Below are 18,919 nucleotides of genomic sequence, written 5' to 3'. Positions count from 1 at the left end.
GCCAGACCTACTGTCCCCAGAATGTAATGAACTACTCTGTCCTCCGAAACACTACCCCAACCCCAGACCTACCACCCCAAGAATGTAAGATTACCCTGACCCCAGAATGTAAGAGGTTGCCCCAACCCCAGAAAGATTACCCCTATTCAAGACCTACACCCCAAGAATGTAAGGAACTTCTCTGACCTCAGAGATACTACCTCAACCCCTTACTCACTGCCCCCCAGAGTGTGAGAGATTACTCTGACCCCAGAAACGCTACCCCAACCCCAAACCTACCGCCCCAAAAATGTAGGAGATTACTCTGACCCCAGAAAGACAACCCAACCCCAGACCTATTGGCCCCAGAATGTAAGTGGTTACCCCAGCCCCAGAAACACTACTCCAACCCCAGACCTACTGCCCCCAGATTATGAGAGATTACCTTGACCCCAGAAAGTTTACCCCAACCCCTGACCTACTGGCCCTAGAATGTAAGAGATTACCCTGACCCCAGAAACACTACCGCAACCCCAGGCCTACTACCCCCAGAATGAAAGCGATTACCCTGACCTCAGAAACACTATCCCAACCCCAGACCTACCGCCCCAAGAATGTAGGAGATTACTCTGACCCCAGAAAGACAACCCAACCCCAGACCTATTGGCCCCAGAATGTAATGCCGCGTACACACCATCACCGCCTACACACCATCGTTTTCTTACAATGATCTTGCAAAGTGAGGTTACGTTCCACCACGTTTTACCATTGAAGCTTGCTTCATAAGTAGCTTCTGGGCATGCGTGGATGAAAAAACGTCTTAGAAAACGAAGTTTTTTGCTACACACGGTCAATTTCTGTGAAGTAAAAAGTGCACTTTTGAAAAACGACACATAAAATTGAAGCATGCTTCAATTTTTTTTGGTATTTTTTTACAAGACATAAAACGATGTTTTCCCCCACACACAGTCAATTAAAGTGACGTTTTTAAAAACGTCATTTTTTTTCATCACATAAAGTGATGGTGTGTACGCGGCATAAGTGGTTACCCCAACCCCAGAAATGCTACTCCAGACCTACTCCTCAAGAATGTAAGGAACTGCTCTGACCTCAGAAAACTACCCTAACCCCAGACTTTCTGCCCCCCAGAATGTAGGACATTACTCCAACCCCAGACCTACTGGCCCAAGAATGTAAGGAACCGCCCTGAACCACTATCACAACCCCTGACTTACTGCCCCCCAGGATGCAAGAAACTACCAAGACTCCTGAGATACTATCTCAACCCCAAACTTACTGCATCTAGAATGTAAGGAATGAGTCTACTGCCTCTAGAACATGAAGAACAACCCTATCCCAGACCTACAGCCGCCAGAGTGTAAGAGAACCCTAAACCCAAGACTACTACCCCTAGAATGTATGAAACTACCCTACCCTGAGCTACTGCCCTCAGAATGTAAAGAAGCCACCTCGACCCTAGACCTACTATCCACAGAACATAAAGAAATGCCTCTGTGCCAGAGCTACTTCTAAAACGAAGGCTTACTGTCCCTAAAGTGTAAAGGAATGATTATGAGCCCAAATCTACGGCCCCATTACCAGTCCTACTGCCCCAGGATGTAATGGACTGCCCCAACCACAGAGCTGACCCCCACAGGTACTGTGTCCAAAATGTAAGGAATTACATCAACCTCTCGCCTACTGCCCCAAAATGTAGGGAATGACCCCAACCTGGGCCCGCTCCCAGAATATAATCCCAACGCTAAGTCTACTTCTACTGTAAAATATCTCCGATCCCTTTGGAGATGGATATGATATCTGAGTCCCTCCTAGAGACTGTATAGGAAGATCAGTCTGGATATTGTCAGGAATGAATGGCGTCCACGGCTGGAACACTGGCCCTTTGGTATAACATTGTACAATGCATCTCTATGATCCTTTTGCTGTCTCCTGGCAGGTAAATGAGTCGGCGCCAGAAACGGATCACAGCTGCTGGGCCGTCCCCACATTGGTCACCCCACCACTCATACGTGTTGATTTATTTAATGGAAGGATGAATGATACCCTCCTGACGTCTCTATATGTCACCACCCAGGAGGCGCTCACCATTGGGCACCTTGGCACCTCTGATGGGAGAGTGCTGCAAGTAAGTCACATTACATTTATTTCAAGTCTGTCTTTTATCACTTATGATTGTAATGACAGGTCCTCTCTACCTCTCTATCAGGTGATTCTCCAGCGCAACAGCAACCCCCTGATCCTGTCCAACTTCTCGCTGAGCACTGAGTCTGTGTCCCGGGAGGTGACCCGCATTCGGGATGATCTATTTTTTGTCACTGGAAAACAGGTCAGTGCATGGATCCAGAAGAGGAGTGATGAGGGTCGGGGACTAAGGGGTGCTTATATACCCCCCAGGTGACTGCTAAATGATCTCTACAGCGCGGCCGTCCAGTTCTAGGAGGGCGCCTATTGACCTTCTCCCAGAACCCTGCCCGCTGAGGCGCGCACCTTAATCGCTATGTCCTTCAGACACAGCTGATCCCAGATCGGGGTAAAAAGCCAATCACAGCTGCTCTTTACCACATGTTTAGTTGTGTACAATCACAATGTAAACACAGCTGCCAGTTATTGGCATTCCTTTCCTCACGCAGTCATAGCGTGAGCAAAAGAGGGCCAGTAACGGGCAAGTGTGACGGGGACATCTACGCTGATAATCAGGGGACTGCCCATCAGTCTCTCTCTCTCTCCTCTACCCCCCTCTCTGTGTCTGTCTCTCTCTCCTCTACCCCCCCTCTTTGTGTGTGTCTCTCTCTCTCTTTCTCTCTCCTCTACCCCCCCTCTCAGTGTGTGTGTCTCTCTCTCGCGTCTCTCTCTCCTCTCTCTCGCCTCTCTATCTGTTCTCTCTCTCTATCTGTTCTCTCTATCTGTTCTCTCTCTCTATCTGTTCTCTCTATCTGTTCTCTCTCTCTCTGTTCTCTCTCTCGCTCTCTCTCTCTGCCCCCCCTCTCGCTCTCTTTGTCCCCCCTCTCTCTCTCTCCCCCTCTCTGTCCCCCTCTCTCTCTCTCTGTCCCCCCCTCTCTCTCTGTCCTCTCTCTCTCCCTCTACTGCCTTCTCTCTGTCCCTCTCTCTGTCTCTCTCTCTCTCTCTCTCTGTCCCCCCTCTCTGTCTCTCTCTCTCTCTGTCCTTCTCTCTGTCTCCCTCTCCCTCTCTGTGTTCTCTCTCGGCCCCCCTCTCTCTTTCTCTGTGTGTGTGTGTGTGTGTGTGTGTGTCTCTCTCTCTCTCCGTCCCCCCCTCTCTCTCCCCCCTCTCTCTCTCTGTCCCCCTCTCTCTCCCCCCAATCTCTCTCTCCTCCCCTCTCCCTCTCTCTCTCCTCCCCCTCTCTCTCTAGCTCCCTCTGTCATACCCCCACGATAAGCCATTTTGGGGGTGTCTGTGTCTTGTATAATGTTATCTGACACTTGTGTCTGACCTTCCCTTCAGGTGACAAAGGTCAGCGTCGCAACGCCAGGGTGTCACCATCTCCTCAGTTGTAGCCGCTGCCTTCGTGCCCCTCGTTTCATGGGCTGTGGCTGGTGTGAAAATGGCTGCGTGCGAGGGCCCGAGTGCCAGGGAAAATGGAATCAGGACTTCTGCCTGCCCATTATTAATGATGTGAGTATCTCTGTGCTTCCCGTCCATATATCTCCCCAACACACCTGTATCCCTGATAGTTGATAGTCCAACATTTGTAGCAATGAAGGACATCATTGAAGATGATTGTTGGCCTGTTGGGGTTTATAACAACTTCTCTACGTTTTTACCAACATGACTATCCTGAATGTATCGAATCTACCAACCCCTCAATGATGTAGTATTAAAGGGCCAGAGCACCCAAAAGTGGTCATTTGGATTATAGGTGGAGGGTAAACCACCCATTAACTTGCTATACATATCTCTTTCTGGTTCTGTTCCTGCCCACTTTGGGGTTATAGGTTGCCTGCCCACCTTCTTTTTTTTTTTTCTTCAAATTTTGGGGACTGCTGGGTGATGGTAGAGAACACTATACTGTGTGTGTAGCAGTCTGGGTATTGTATTTGGAATATCTAACCTGTGGCTTTCTTCAGTTTTATCCTACAACGGCTCCTCTTCGTGGCAGCACCACAATCACCATTTGTGGAAGAGATTTCCAGTCCCAGCAGGTGTACAATCAGCCAGACAGCGTGCTGGTCTCCGCACAGACGCACAAAGTCATGGTCGGCCAGCGGAGCTGTTTTGTCAATCCAGAGCAGAGTGACGCTAAAAGGTAATAAAGCAGCAACAGCCCGTCCACACAAGCAACAGTCCATTCATACCGGCTCTAATAAACAATCTAGTGCAGGGGTCCCCAAATTTTCTAAACAAAGGGCCAGTTTACTGTCCTTCAGACTTTAGGGGGGCCGGGCTGTGGCCAGCTGGAGTAGAAAATGTCCCAGCATCGGTGGGAGTAAACAATGTCCCAATGTCTGTCTCTATTCTCTCTTCTTTCTCTCTATTCTCTCCTTTATTCTTTATCCTCTCCTCTTTCTCTTGCTCTCTTCTCTTTCTCTTGCGTTTGCGCTCTCTCTCTCTCTCTCTCTCTCTCTCTCTCTCCGCTCTCTCCCTCTCCGCTTTCTCTCTCTCCCCCTCTCTCCGCTTTCTCTCTCTCTCTCCCCCTCTCTCTCCCCCTCTCTCCGCTTTCTCTCTCCACTCTCTCTTCCCCCCTCTCTCCGCTTTCTCTCTCCACTCTCTCTCCCCCCCTCTCTCCGCTTTCTCTCCCCCCCTCTCTCCGCTTTCTCTCCCCCCCTCTCTCCGCTTTCTCTCCCCCCCTCTCTCCGCTTTCTCCCCCCCCCTTTCTCCGCCTCTCTCTGCACGCTCTCTCCGCTCTCTCTCTCTCTCTCTCTCTCTTTCTGCTCTCTCTCTCTCTCTCTTTCTGCTCTCTCTCTCTCTCCCTCTCTCTCTCTCTCTCTCTCTCTCTCCCCCTCTCTCCTCTCTCTCTCTCTCTCTCTCTCTCTCTCTCTCCCCCTCTCTCTCTCTCTCTCTCTCTCTCTCTCTCTCTCTCTCTCTCTCTCTCTCTCTCTCTCCCCGCTCTCGCTCTCGCTCTCTCTCTCTCTCTCTCCCCCTCTCTCCGCGCTCTCTCTCTCTCTCTCCCCCCTCTCTCTGCTCTCTCTCTCTCTCTCCCCCCTCTCTCTGCTCTCTCTCTCTCTCCCCCCTCTCTCTGCTCTCTCTCTCTCCCCCCCTCTCTCTGCTCTCTCTCTCTCCCCCCTCTCTCTGCTCTCTCTCTCTCCGCCCTCTCTCTGCTCTCTCTCTCCCCCCTCTCTCTGCTCTCTCTCTGCTCTCTCTCTCCCCCCCTCTCTCTGCTCTCTCTCTCCCCTCTCCCTCTTCCCCTCCCTCCCTCTTCTCTCATCATCATCATCATCATCATCATCATCATCATCATCATCCTCTCTACTTTCTTCTTCCTCTCTACTTTCTTCTTCTCTACTTTCTTCTTCCTCTCTCTCCTCTTTTCTCTCTCTCGCTCTCGCTCTCGCTCTCTCTCGCTCTCTCTCGCTCTCTCTGCTCGCTCTCTCGCTCTCTCTGCTCTCTCTCTCTCTCTCTCTCTCTTTCTCCCCTCTCTCTCTCTCTCTCTCTTTTTCTCTCTCTCTCTCTCTCTCTCTCTCCCCTCTCCCTCTCTCTCCCCTCTCCCTCTTCCCCTCCCTCCCTCTTCTCTCCTCCTCATCATCATCATCATCATCATCATCATCATCATCCTCTCTACTTTCTTCTTCCTCTCTACTTTCTTCTTCCTCTCTACTTTCTTCTTCCTCTCTACTTTCTTCTTCCTCTCTACTTTCTTCTTCCTCTCTACTTTCTTCTTCCTCTCTACTTTTCTTCTTCCTCTCTACTTTCTTCTTCCTCTCTACTTTCTTCTTCCCCCCTCTCCTCTTCTCCCCCCCCCCCCCCATTCTCTTGATAAGGAACAAAGCACTTGCCAAAAACATACTAGAATTGTGTTCGCTTAGGACAGATAAGCGATCTGCTTGCAATTTCCATTCAAGCCTATGTAGCTACAAATCGCACTGCACAGAACTCTTTTTTTTTTTTTTTTATCGCATTGGTATCGCACTGCATAAATGTGAATGGCCTCCATAGAAACTCATGTTATTTCACTTTGTCATGCGATACCATGCGTTCTGGCACGCATCAGAAATCATATCGGTGTGTGAACCAGGGCCAAGTCAATTTTTTAAGTGTCCCACTGACATCATTGCTATTGATGTCAGTGGGAGGAATAGTGCCCCGTCGCTGGTGTCACTGGGAGAAATTGTGCCCCATCATTTGTGTCAGTGGGAGGAATTGTGCCCCATCATTTGTGTCAGTGGGAGGAATTGTGCCCCATCATTTGTGTCACCGCATCCCTAACAACCGATGACTAGTGTTTTTACTCACTTTTTTTGGTGAATGGAAAGGGGTACTATGTACCCTATACTCATTTACATAGGAGTGACCGGGATCTGGGGGGAACCCCAGATTCCTATAAGCCCCCCCACTTGCAGCCCCCCTACATCCATCGCCCAGGGTTGTAGGGAAGAGGCCCTTGTCTTCATCAATATGGGGTCAAGGTGCTTAGGGGTACCCTAAAAGCACCCCCCATATGTTGTGGGCATGAGGCCTGGTATGGTTTAGCAGGGGGGGGGCGCTCATTTTTGCTGGCCTGACAGGCAATTTAAGTATGTTTGTTTTTTAACCTTGTACAGAGATATTTGTTGTTATACAGTATATCTCACATTTATGTATTTTTTTTTTTTTTTTTTTTAATAATCGCTTTTGCTGGCCCGACAGGCAATTTAAGTATGTTTGTTTTTTAACCTTGTTGTATTTTTTTAAAATAATTTTTGCTGCCTAAAAGTCCATGGGGGGGGGGGGGGGGCTCTTGTAAGGGTGGATGGTGGAGACTGAATGGCCTGTGCTAGGATATAACATGTTTTCTTCTATTGGCAGGCTGGTATGCACATTGCAGAAAGACGGCCTTCCAGATTCTGCGTCACCTGCGGATGTCGTCGTCACCATCAAAGAAGATCTAAAAGATGTGAATTATTACATAGATGGAAGTGCTACGGCCAGCGGATTCACCTTTGTGGTAAGAAATCGCTGTCAGTGTGTGTATATACACGTTACCCCCCCCCCCCCCCCCCCCAGCACTGCTGACTTCCATCATCTCCCACCAAGGTTTTGATTAAAAAGCCGGACTGTCTGGGTGAATCCCGGACAGGAGGCAACCCTACACTAAGGCCAGCCCTGGAAGGAAGAGTCTACAATGATCTACCACACAGAATAAGGCACAAGTACATCTCTCATATCTTGTGTTTCTGCAGGAGCCGATCTTGACCTCGGTCTCTCCATCCTTTGGACCTCTAGCTGGCGGATCCCTGTTGACACTAAAGGGAAAGGACCTGATGGCGGGAAAGTCTCAGCGCGTGTATATTGGGGACACGCTTTGCAACATGGACAATGAGTGAGTAGTGTGATGTTGGGTTCATCCTGCTGATGGTGGGATTCATGAGGATGGATGGTTGAGTGAGGACCTTTTCGAGGAGCATGGATGGTTGGCCTTCAATGGTGTAAAATGTGTTTTTTAGAATCCGGCGTTACTCTTTCAGGTCTTGTCCCGCCGGTGACTTGTGCTGTCAGTCCCCTCCTGCCACCTCCGTTGGACCAGTCGATATCACTCTTTGGTTGGACGAAGCTCAGCTCTCTTACGTAGAACCATTCATGTACAAACCTAACCCGGTGATCTATAGTATCCAGCCTAACTGCAGCTTAGTAGGGTAAGTTCCCACAATCCCATTCCAGTATCCCTCTCCATCATTTGTTTGTTGTACCCAGGGCATTTTTTCTCAGAGAATAGGTGCAGGAACTCCCTACTTCCGAGTCACCTGTTGTGTCCACCCCCTACCCACCTCCGAGCACCATTCCTTGGTTCCGCCCCCTACCCACCTCTAAGCACCATTCCTTGGTTCCACACCCTACCTACCTATGAGCACCATTCTTTGGTTCCACTCCCTACCAACCTCCAAGCACCGTTTCTTGGTTCCACCCCCTACCAACCTCTGAGCACCATTCCTTGGTTCCACCCCCTACCAACCTCTAAGCACCATTCCTTGGTTCCACCCCCTACCCATCTCTGAGCACCATTCAGTGGTTCCACCTCCTATCTACCTCTGAGCACCATTCCTTGGTTCCACCTCCTACCCACCTCTAAGCACCATTCCTTGGTTCCACCCCCTACCCACCTCTAAGCACCATTCCTTGGTTCCACCCCCTACCCATCTCTGAGCACCATTCAGTGGTTCCACCTCCTACCAACCTCTGAGCACCATGCTTGGGTTCCACTCCCTACCAACCTCCGATCACCGTTCGTTGGTTCCACTCCCTACCCACCTCTGAGCACCATTCCTTGGTTCCACCCCTATCTACCTCTGAGCACCATTTCTTGGTTCCACCCCTATCGACCTCTAAGCACCATTCCTTGGTTCCACCTCCTACCCACCTCTAAGCACCATTCCTTGGTTCCACCCCCTATCTACCTCCGAGCACTATTTTTTTGTTCCACCCCCTACCAACCTCTAAGCACCATTCCTTGGTTCTACCTCTGAGCACCATTCTTTGGTTCTACCCCCTACCAACCTCCAAGCACCATTTCTTAGTTCCACCTCCTATCTACCTCTAAGCACCATTCCTTGGTTCCATCCCCTACCCATCTCTAAGCACCATTCCTTGGTTCCACCCCCTACCAACCTCTAAGCACCATTCCTTGGTTCCACCCCCTACCCATCTCTGAGCACCATTCAGTGGTTCCACCTCCTATCTACCTCTGAGCACCATTCCTTGGTTCCATCCCTATCTACCTCTAAGCACCATTCCTTGGTTCCATCCCCTACCAACCTCTAAGCACCATTCCTTGGTTCTACCCCCTACCAACCTCCGAGCACCATTTCTTAGTTCCACCCCCTACCCACCTTTCAATAATGGATACAGAACCAAGTATCAATTTGTGGTGCTAAGTCATTTGTATATGATAGTTGGTAAAATAGATCCCCTGTAGCCAGCAACAATGGAGCTCCCCCAGCAACAATAGACTCTGAACAGCTAGAAGCAATAGACCCCTCCCTCAACAGTTGAGGTCTCCCAGCAACGATTGACTCCCAGTAGCATAAAAGCCCCCCCCCAGCAACAATAGATCCCCCCAGCAGCCAGCATTAATAGACCCTCCAGCAGCCAGCATTAATAGACCCTCCAGTACACCGCCAGCACCCCTTCCATTACATACATTCAGAGCTGGGTTCCCCCGCGTTCCTGCTGGAAAGTTTTGTCGTCATTTCTACTTTATCAAATGATTGTATCCTGTATAATTTGTATTCTACATAATAGGGAGGCGAGGGGGTTTAATATACAGGATTATGTCACATGATCATGTGATCGCATGACGTCGTATCCTTGCTGCGTCACGTTGTCATTGCATAAAGCTGAACTTGCTGTGATCTTATGTTTCCACTTCCCCTGAGTGATACGATGTTACCCAACTCCGCTCCATGCTGTCCGTGTATGGGAGGAATCAGGAAGTCTCCGTATGACAGAAGTGGGCGGAGGGTCTCCCTTGTCTCTGTTATATCTCCTCTCTATGTACAGAGCATTCGGAAAGTATTCACAGCGCTTCACTTTTTCCACATTTTGTCAGGTTAAAGCCTTATTCCAAAATGGATTAAATTCATTATTTTCATTAAAATTCTACAAACGGTCCCCCGTAATGACAACGTGAGAGAAGTTTGTTTGAAATCTTTGCAAGTTTTATTAACAATAAAAAAACTAAATTAATCCCAGGTATCACAGGCTCCTCCCATGTACATGGGTATCGCAGGCTCCTCCCATGTACATGGGTATCGCTGGCTCCTCCCATGTACATGGGTATCGCAGGCTCCTCCCATGTACATGGGTATCGCTGGCTCCTCCCGTGTACATGGGTATCGCTGGCTCCTCCCATGTACATGGGTATCGCAGGCTCCTCCCGTGTACATGGGTATCGCAGGCTCCTCCCGTGTACATGGGTATCGCTGGCTCCTCCCATGTACATGGGTATCGCAGGCTCCTCCCGTGTACATGGGTATCGCAGGCTCCTCCCATGTACATGGGTATCGCAGGCTCCTCCCATGTACATGGGTATCGCAGGCTCCTCCCGTGTACATGGGTATCGCAGGCTCCTCCCATGTACATGGGTATCGCAGGCTCCTCCCATGTACATGGGTATCGCAGGCTCCTCCCATGTACCTGGGTATCGCAGGCTCCTCCCATGTACCTAGGTATCGCAGGCTCCTCCCATGTACCTGGGTATCGCAGGCTCCTCCCATGTACCTAGGTATCGCAGGCTCCTCCCATGTACATAAGTATCGCAGGCTCCTCCCATGTACATAAGTATCACAGGCTCCTCTCATGTACCTAGGTATCGCAGGCTCCTCCCATGTACATGGGTATCGCAGGCTCCTCCCATGTACATGGGTATCGCAGGCTCCTCCCATGTACATGGGTATCGCAGGCTCCTCCCATGTACATGGGTATCGCAGGCTCCTCCCATGTACCTGGGTATCGCAGGCTCCTCCCATGTACCTAGGTATCGCAGGCTCCTCTCATGTACCTAGGTATCACAGGCTCCTCCCATGTACCTGGGTATCGCAGGCTCCTCCCATGTACCTAGGTATCGCAGGCTCCTCTCATGTACCTAGGTATCACAGGCTCCTCCCATGTACATGGGTATCACAGACTCCTCCAGACTTGAACCCGATTGAACATCTCTGGAGAGATCTGAAAATGGCTGTGCACCGACACTCCCCATCCAACCTGATGGAGCTTGAGAGGTCCTGCAAAGAAGAATGGGAGAAACTGCCCGAAAATAGAAGTGCCGAGCTTGTAGCATCATACTCAGAAAGACTGTGGTACATGGGAGGAGCCTGTGGTACTTGTGCACATTGGGAGGAGCCTGTGGTACTTGTGCACATTGGGAGGAGCCTGTGGTACTTGTGCACATTGGGAGGAGCCTGTGATACTTGTGTACATGGGAGGAGCCTGTGTACATGGGAGGAGCCTGTGATACTTGTGCGCGTGGGAGGAGCCTGTGATACTTGTGCGCATGGGAGGAGCCTGTGGTACTTGTGCGCATGGGAGGAGCCTGTGGTACTTGTGTGCATGGGAGGAGCATGTGGTACTTGTGTACATGGGAGGAGCCTGTGTACATGGGAGGAGCCTGTGTACATGGGAGGAACCTGTGATACTTGTGCGCGTGGGAGGAGCCTGTGATACTTGTGCGCATGGGAGGAGCCTGTGGTACTTGTGCGCATGGGAGGAGCCTGTGGTACTTGTGTACATGGGAGGAGCCTGTGTACATGGGAGGAGCCTGTGGTACTTGTGTACATGGGAGGAGCCTGTGGTACTTGTGTACATGGGAGGAGCCTGTGGTACTTGTGTTCATGGGAGGAGCCTGTATATATGGGAGGAGCCTGTGGTACTTGTGTACATGGGAGGAGCCTGTGGTACTTGTGTACATGGGAGGAGCCTGTGTACATGGGAGGAGCCTGTGTACATGGGAGGAGCCTGTTGTACTTGTGTACATGGGAGGAGCCTGTGGTACTTGTGTACATGGGAGGAGCCTGTGTACATGGGAGGAGCCTGTGGTACTTGTGTACATGGGAGGAGCCTGTGGTACTTGTGTACATGGGAGGAGCCTGTGTATATGGGAGGAGCCTGTGGTACTTGTGTACATGGGAGGAGCCTGTGTATATGGGAGGAGCCTGTGGTACTTGTGTACATGGGAGGAGCCTGTGTATATGGGAGGGGCCTGTGGTACTTGTGTACGTGGGAGGAGCCTGTGGTACTTGTGTGCATGGGAGGAGCCTGTGGTACTTGTGTACATGGGAGGAGCCTGTGGTACTTGTGTACGTGGGAGGAGCCTGTGGTACTTGTGTACGTGGGAGGAGCCTGTGGTACTTGTGTACATGGATTTATTTTTTATTTTTAATAAAGTCGCAAAGATTTCAAACAAACTTCTCTCACGTTGTCACTATGGGGGATTGTTTGTAGAATTTTGAGGAAAATAATGAATTGAATTAATTTTGGAATGCGGCCGTAACATAACAAAATGTGTAAAAAGTGAAGCGCTGTGAATACTTTCCGGATGCGCTGTACCTGCCTATGTATCGGAAGGATAAGTCTTCTATATACTGGCAGCGGGAAGAAAGTCTCTGCATTAAGGGATTTCTCTCGATACCCGGTTACCATGGAAACTGGCAGAATTCACAAGCGGTTTGAAACTTTAGAACTAAAAATGAAGGAAGGTTTTTTTCTCCCAGACCGGCTCGGCTGATTTGCAGGAAAATTTCTGACAGTTTTATACATGAGCTGCTTATTAACCGTCATCCGATCTCCGTTCCAGGGGGACGTCCATCACCATTCATGGGGCCAACCTGGATTCCATCTCCAAAGTCACCATCTCCTACAAAGGCATGAAGAAGGTCAGTGCCCGGCGACAACCTGTACATTGTTTGGTTTGAAATCTGTGCCGGACCACAAATGGATTGTTCCTTGAAGTGAAACCTGCGTCCATAGAAAACCCATCCCGATAAAACGATTAACGCTGAACTCCGGGCGCAAAACTTTCACTTAGATAAAATCCACCTTGTGTGCACCACTTCCTATACGAACCCAGATATCGCCTTATAAAAGTAGCAGTGATGTCATCGCTGGGCTGTATATAACCTGAGCAGAGCTGTGGGAGGGGCCAGCAGGATCCACCCGCTACACGCGTGGGTGCTCAACCTGTGGCCCTCCAGCTGTTGCAGAACTAGAAGTCCCATTGTGCCTTTGGGAGTCATGCTTTTAACTGTCAGCCGTACAATGCCTGATGGGACTTGTAGTTCTGCAGTCGCTGGAGGGCCACAGGCTGAGCACCAATGGAGGCTGCCTGCAGAAAACGTCAGGAAGGGGCGGAGACGAGACCAGTCATCCTGCACAAGGAGAGAGAGAGAGCAGAGCTGTGTGAGGGGCTCAGCAGGCTCCACCCACTGCAGGCAGAGACTACAGGAGGGGGCGGAGACGAGACCAGTCATCCTGCACAAGGAGAGAGAGAGCAGAGCTGTGTGAAGGGCTCAGCAGGCTCCACCCACTGCAGGCAACTACGGGAGGGGGCAGAGACAAGACCAGCCCCCTTGCACAAGGGAAGAGCAGAGCTATGGGAGGGGCCCAGCAGGCTCCACCCACTGCAGGCAGAGACTACAGGAGGGGGCGGAGACGAGACCAGTCATCCTGCACAAGGGGAGAGAGAGAGCAGAGCTGTGTGAGGGGCTCAGCAGGCTCCACCCACTGCAGGCAACTACGGGAGGGGGCAGAAACAAGACCAGCCCCCTTGCACAAGGGAAGAGCAGAGCTATGGGAGGGGCCCAGCAGGCTCCACCCACTGCAGGCAGAGACTACAGGAGGGGGCGGAGACGAGACCAGTCATCCTGCACAAGGGGAGAGAGAGAGCAGAGCTGTGTGAGGGGCTCAGCAGGCTCCACCCACTGCAGGCAACTACGGGAGGGGGCAGAAACAAGACCAGCCCCCTTGCACAAGGGAAGAGCAGAGCTATGGGAGGGGCCCAGCAGGCTCCACCCACTGCAGGCAGAGACTACAGGAGGGGGCGGAGACTAGACCAGTCATCCTGCACAAGGAGAGAGAGAGCAGAGCTGTGTGACGGCCCAGCAGGCCCCACCCACTGCAGGCAACTACGGGAGGGGGTAGAGACAAGACCAACCCCCTTGCAAAAGGGAAGAGCAGAGCTATGGGAGGGGCCCAACAGGCTCCACCCACTGCAGGCAGAGACTACAGGAGGGGGCAGAGACGAGACCAGTCATCCTGCACAAGGAGAGAGCAGAGCTGTGTGACGGCCCAGCAGGCCCCACCCACTGCAGGCAACTATGGGAGGGGGCAGAGACAAGACCAGCCCCCTTGCACAAGGGAAGAGCAGAGCTATGCGAGGGGCCCAGCAGGCTCCACCCACTGCAGGCAGAGACTACAGGAGGGGGCGGAGACGAGACCAGTCATCCTGCACAAGGAGAGAGAGAGCAGAGCTGTGTGAGGGGCCCAGCAGGCCCCACCCACTGCAGGCAACTATGGGAGGGGGCAGAGACAAGACCAGCCCCATTTCACAATGAAAGAGCAGAGCTATGGGAGGGGCCCAGCAGGCTCCACCTACTACAGGCTTCCAGCAGCAAAACTACAGGAGGGGGCGGAGACGAGACCAGTTACCCAGCACAAGGAGAGAGCGTGCAGAGATGTGGGAGGGGCCCAGCAGGCTCCACCCACTGCAAGCTATCTGAAGGCAACTACAGGAGGGGGAGGAGACAAGACTAGTCGCCCCGCACAAGGGGAGAGCTGGACGATGGGAGGGGCTTGGTAGGCTCCACCCACTGCAGGCAGAGACTACAGGAGGGGGCGGAGACAAGACCAGTGTCACCCAGCACAAGGAGAGAGCAAAGCTGTGGGAGGGGCCCACAGGCTCCACCCACTTCAAGCTGTCTGAAGGCAACTACAGGAGGAGGAGGAGACGGGACCAGTCACCCTGCACAAGGTGAGAGAGCAGAGCTGTGGGAGGGGCCCAGAAGGCTCCGGGGGTTAAGTGGTTAACCAAGCTTTTTTTTTTACATTTCTCCTTTAAGGGGGTGTGGCAAGGGGTGTGTCCTATGCCTGCATACTTTTGCTGATAGGTGTCCCTCATTCCCATCTCAAAAAGTTGGGAGGTATGTAATACCATAGCAAAAAAATTACGCGATGGGGTTGATTTAACAAAACTGGAGAGTGCAAAATCTGGTGCAGCTCTGCATGGTAGCCAATCAGTTTGTTCACCAGATTTTGCACTCTCTAGTTTTAGTAAATCAACCCCTATGCATGGGTGTCTGCATGGGGGGGGGGGGGAAGCAAGAGAATAACGTCTGCCATTTCCCCTTTTAAAAAGACTTGCGAGTTGCGGCTAAGCCCCTCCCCTTCACGACATTGTCAAAAGGGGGCGGAGCATGGGTGCGTTTGAAATGATGCTCCCCCTGAAAAAAGTTCTGCGGACGCCCCTGACCCGCCCCTGACCCTATGTGTCCTGCCCTAGGGTGTCATTGGCCAGTCCTCCCATACCATGACGTTGTTCCAGGACAAATTGTTGCGGCTCCCCAGGGTAACCCAAATGGTACTCCCAGGGTTGAGAAATCTTGACTTGGCCCACAGGCTGGGGCCTTTAGATGGATAATTTTGTATTTTTCATATATTCCAATTTCTGAGGAACATTCTGTAGACCTGATGTATATAACCCGATGTATTCTGTCTGCAGACGTGTCAAGGGTCCTTTTCTCCAAACCGCACCCTCTGCGGCACCCCATCTCTGCCATACAAGAAGGAAAGTTACGGGACCCTTGGTGTACAAATGGACGGGTTCTCCTACAACCATTCCAAAAAGTTTGAATACTTCAAAGACTACATCGTCCACCCTTTTGAGAACGAGGACTTTCGCTTTAAGCTGAAGAAAGGCGATACGGAGATAAGTACCCATGTAAGAACGATGAGATGCTAAGAAAAAATAAAATAACCATGAAAAAGCCCCCCGGTGGGTTTTGGTGATCATTTGTTCTCTTTAACCGCTTGCCGATCGCCTAACTAAATACACGTCATGGTTTTGGGGTTATGGCTGCAGCTAGGTGCCACAACCCCGGGATCTTATTTTTTTTCTTTCCTTTAGGCGGCCCGGCTTCCTGATAAAAGTTATTCCAGCAGCAAGATCACTTTTATAAGTGGCAGGAGAGGTGCCCCCCCCCCGCCATGCCCGCTGCTTCCCGGGCCGATCGCTGAGCCCAGGAACCATCTGCCGTCAGCTGGCTACATGGCCACCACTCAACTCTATGCCATGGAGGACCAGAGAGAGATTATTATTTTTTATTTTTTTTAATCTTTTGCTTTTAGGGGTAGGGGACAGGGCCGTCTTAATAACATCATGGGCCCCTGGGCAAAGTAATGCTCTGGGGCCCCTACAATGATGACAGTGCAGGTAAAAAGACATTAAGTAGCTAGAAGAGCCGACTGCCTCCCCTTAGCATCTATCACTCTCAGTGCCATCATGGGGCCCCCAATTTCAGGGCAGTGTGGGCTCAAGTACCAGCTGCTTTGGGGAAAGTGCAGGGGCCCCCCAAGCAGCTGGGGCTCCTGGGCAGTGCCCAGGTGTGCCCTCTCATTAAGACAGCCCTGGTAGGGGAGACACCCCAGATCTCTCTATGAAGAGAACCTGTCTTGCTGTATTGTTATGGAAGGGGATGTTTACATTCCTTGCAATAGCAATAAAAGCGATCAAATTTTTATTTGTGTAAAAAAAATTATAATAAGAATATATCTTTTTTTAAAGCACCCCCCTCCCCACGTAATCAGGCTTTCACACTGGGGAGGCTTGAGAGGCGCTCTACAGGCGCTGTTTTTAGAGCTAAAATGCCTGAAAAGCGCCTTCGGCACGAAAGGGGTCTTAAAGCGGAGTTCCACCCAAAAATGGAACTTCCGCTTTTCAGGTTCCTCCTTTCAGGGGGGAGGAGGGAGCAGATACATGTGTAATGCAGGTATTTGATCCCACTTCCGGGCATAGATAGCCGCAGTATCCACGGATATCTATGCCATATCTGTCCCCTCCTCCGTCCCCCTGCTGTCTACTGGGAAACCCACAAGTCCCAGAAGACAGCGGGGACCATTCAGATCGCGCAGAGAGACTCGGGCATGCACAGTAGGGAACCAGGAAGTGAAGCTGCAAGGCCTTACTTCCTGATTCCTCTACCGAAGACAGCGGCAGCAGCACCCGAGAGCCAAGGAACAGATCAGTTTCGGGTGCCGACATCGCGGCCGCCCTGGACAGGTAAGTGTCCATATTTTAAAAGTCCGCAACTGCAGTATTTGTAGCTTTTTAAGAAAAAAAAAAATTGGCGGACCTCCGCTTTAATGTGATGATCACCCATGTGATAGGTGCCTGGGTTGTAGTAATGATTGGTGGTCTTGATTCTGTTCGTATTTCGTTTCTCTTAGCATGAAAACCTCAGATGGGTGAGCAACTGTTTGAACATCTCCATGACCGTCGGCGGACGAGAGTGTTACCCAAAAGTGTTGGAAAACGAGATCACCTGTAGGGTACCCAAAGATATGGTGATCCCATCAGAGGGCTTGGTGGTAGAGGTACGCTTTATGAAACTGTGATAAAATGAATGTAAAAGATATTTCATTAGTATAGCCATCAGAATATCCTCAGCAATGCAGAGGAGGACATATGAAGTCTCTGAAGGAGCCTCCATGTCTCCGCCATGGTCAGAGACACACCTGGCTTATTTTGTGTGGAAGCCAATATTTCTACTGATATGTTTTGGGTCGTGGGAGGGAACAAAAACGCCCAAAGAAGCCAAGCATGGCTAGAGAATACAAAGCCCACGTAGATGATGTCCCAAAGGTAAAATGTGAAGATAACGATCCAGGAGATGGACAAAACAAGAGCACTACACCAATTTTTCAGAAGTATTTTTGAAATCCAGGGCTGAAATTCAATGCATTTCAGGGGTTGTTTGGCTCCCCTTCATCAGAGCTATAAAAACATGAACTAATTCACTCCCTTCTCATAGGCCTGCCCCACCATAGGCCAGTGATGGCGAACCTTGGCACCCCAGATGCTTTGGAACTACATTTCCCATGATGTTCATGCACTCTGCAGTGTAGTTGAGCATCATGGGAAATGTAGTTCCAAAACATCTGGGGTGCCGAGGTTCGCCATCGCTTCCCTAGGCCATGCTCTCTTCAGTCTGTCATGAATGCAGCTGCCAGACCTTACCAACAGAATTTGCCACCCTTCGCTGCCAATGCCTCCACTGGCTTCCGATTCCCCAGCAAATTATATTCAATTGAATTTATTAATAAAGATATTTTCATTGGAGTGTAGCCACCCGGATTACTTCTTTCTTCAATTGTTAGCGATCTCCCTTTTAAGCATTCTCTCTTCCACCCGGGGTCATTAGTATTCACAGGTCTGGGCCCTCTGTAGTCACCTCCTCCTTAGGGACCTCTCCCGGGACCCTACAAGAAAGTAGCCTCACACCAGGAACTTTTGGCCTGGCCTAAAAGGCCTTTTGCAATCCGCCCTACCCCCCCACCTCCATAAGGCTCTTCCTGGGTGCAGGTTCACTTCACCTGGCCTCCTGCCTAGAGTTGCCACATCATCCTTTTAATCCAGGACACACATTAATTACACAGGTTCTGTGGCTGATTAAGGCGTTAATTAAGCTCACTTGGTGCCTTATTTACATTAAATCAGCCTCAGAACTTGTGTAATTAATGTGTCCTGGATTAAAGGGATGATGTGGCAACCTTACTCCTACCCTGTCCAGGGCCTACACGTGCTGTGTACATCCGCATAGATGTGGTGTGTTTAGCTCCCATGCCCCCAAGTGCAACTAGAGCTTCTCTCAGCCTGGCTTATACCTGGACAGCGGACGCTGACTCATGACATCACTGTCAGAGGACTCTACCTGAAAGGGGCCTAGCACCTGATGACACTGCTGGCTGTAACCAGACTTTATTCTGGTGCAGAGCCACCTAGTGGCAAAGTAGCTAACTGCACCTGCCTACAACCTGACTTCTCTTTCTATAATGAGTGCCTCTGTCCACAGAGGTTTGTGACAACGCCGCTCTTCCCTTTCTGTCCTCAGGTGTGCGTGGAAGGTGTCTGCACTGAGCTGGGTAAGGTCGTAGTCGTTAATCTCCTGGATCCGGTGCTGGGAATAGTCCTGGGAACGGTGGCCGCCTTATTGATCTGCGTTGTATTGGGCTTCCTGATCTGGAAGCAGCAGAAATTTGGACAGAAGAAAAGTAAGTAGATGGGATT

General features: G+C 50.8%; 1 protein-coding gene across 2 annotated transcripts in view; it reads left to right on the top strand.

The window, feature by feature from the left end:
* The window catches only part of MST1R (macrophage stimulating 1 receptor), a 72,224-nt gene that overhangs the window by 37,198 nt on the left and 16,107 nt on the right, over nt 1-18,919 (top strand). For both annotated transcript variants that reach the window (XM_040358780.1, XM_040358782.1), the window contains exons 4-14: nt 1,937-2,125; nt 2,207-2,326; nt 3,460-3,630; nt 4,083-4,261; nt 6,958-7,096; nt 7,332-7,471; nt 7,617-7,784; nt 12,437-12,515; nt 15,356-15,574; nt 17,080-17,226; nt 18,744-18,903. In XM_040358780.1, coding sequence (XP_040214714.1) covers nt 1,937-2,125; nt 2,207-2,326; nt 3,460-3,630; nt 4,083-4,261; nt 6,958-7,096; nt 7,332-7,471; nt 7,617-7,784; nt 12,437-12,515; nt 15,356-15,574; nt 17,080-17,226; nt 18,744-18,903 — 1,711 coding nt within the window. The remainder of the gene's footprint in view (nt 1-1,936; nt 2,126-2,206; nt 2,327-3,459; nt 3,631-4,082; nt 4,262-6,957; nt 7,097-7,331; nt 7,472-7,616; nt 7,785-12,436; nt 12,516-15,355; nt 15,575-17,079; nt 17,227-18,743; nt 18,904-18,919) is intronic.

The sequence above is a fragment of the Rana temporaria genome, chromosome 7 (genome assembly GCF_905171775.1).
Source record: "Rana temporaria chromosome 7, aRanTem1.1, whole genome shotgun sequence".
NCBI classification, from domain to species: Eukaryota; Metazoa; Chordata; class Amphibia; order Anura; family Ranidae; genus Rana; species Rana temporaria.
This window is presented reverse-complemented; position numbering and strand designations above follow the sequence as displayed.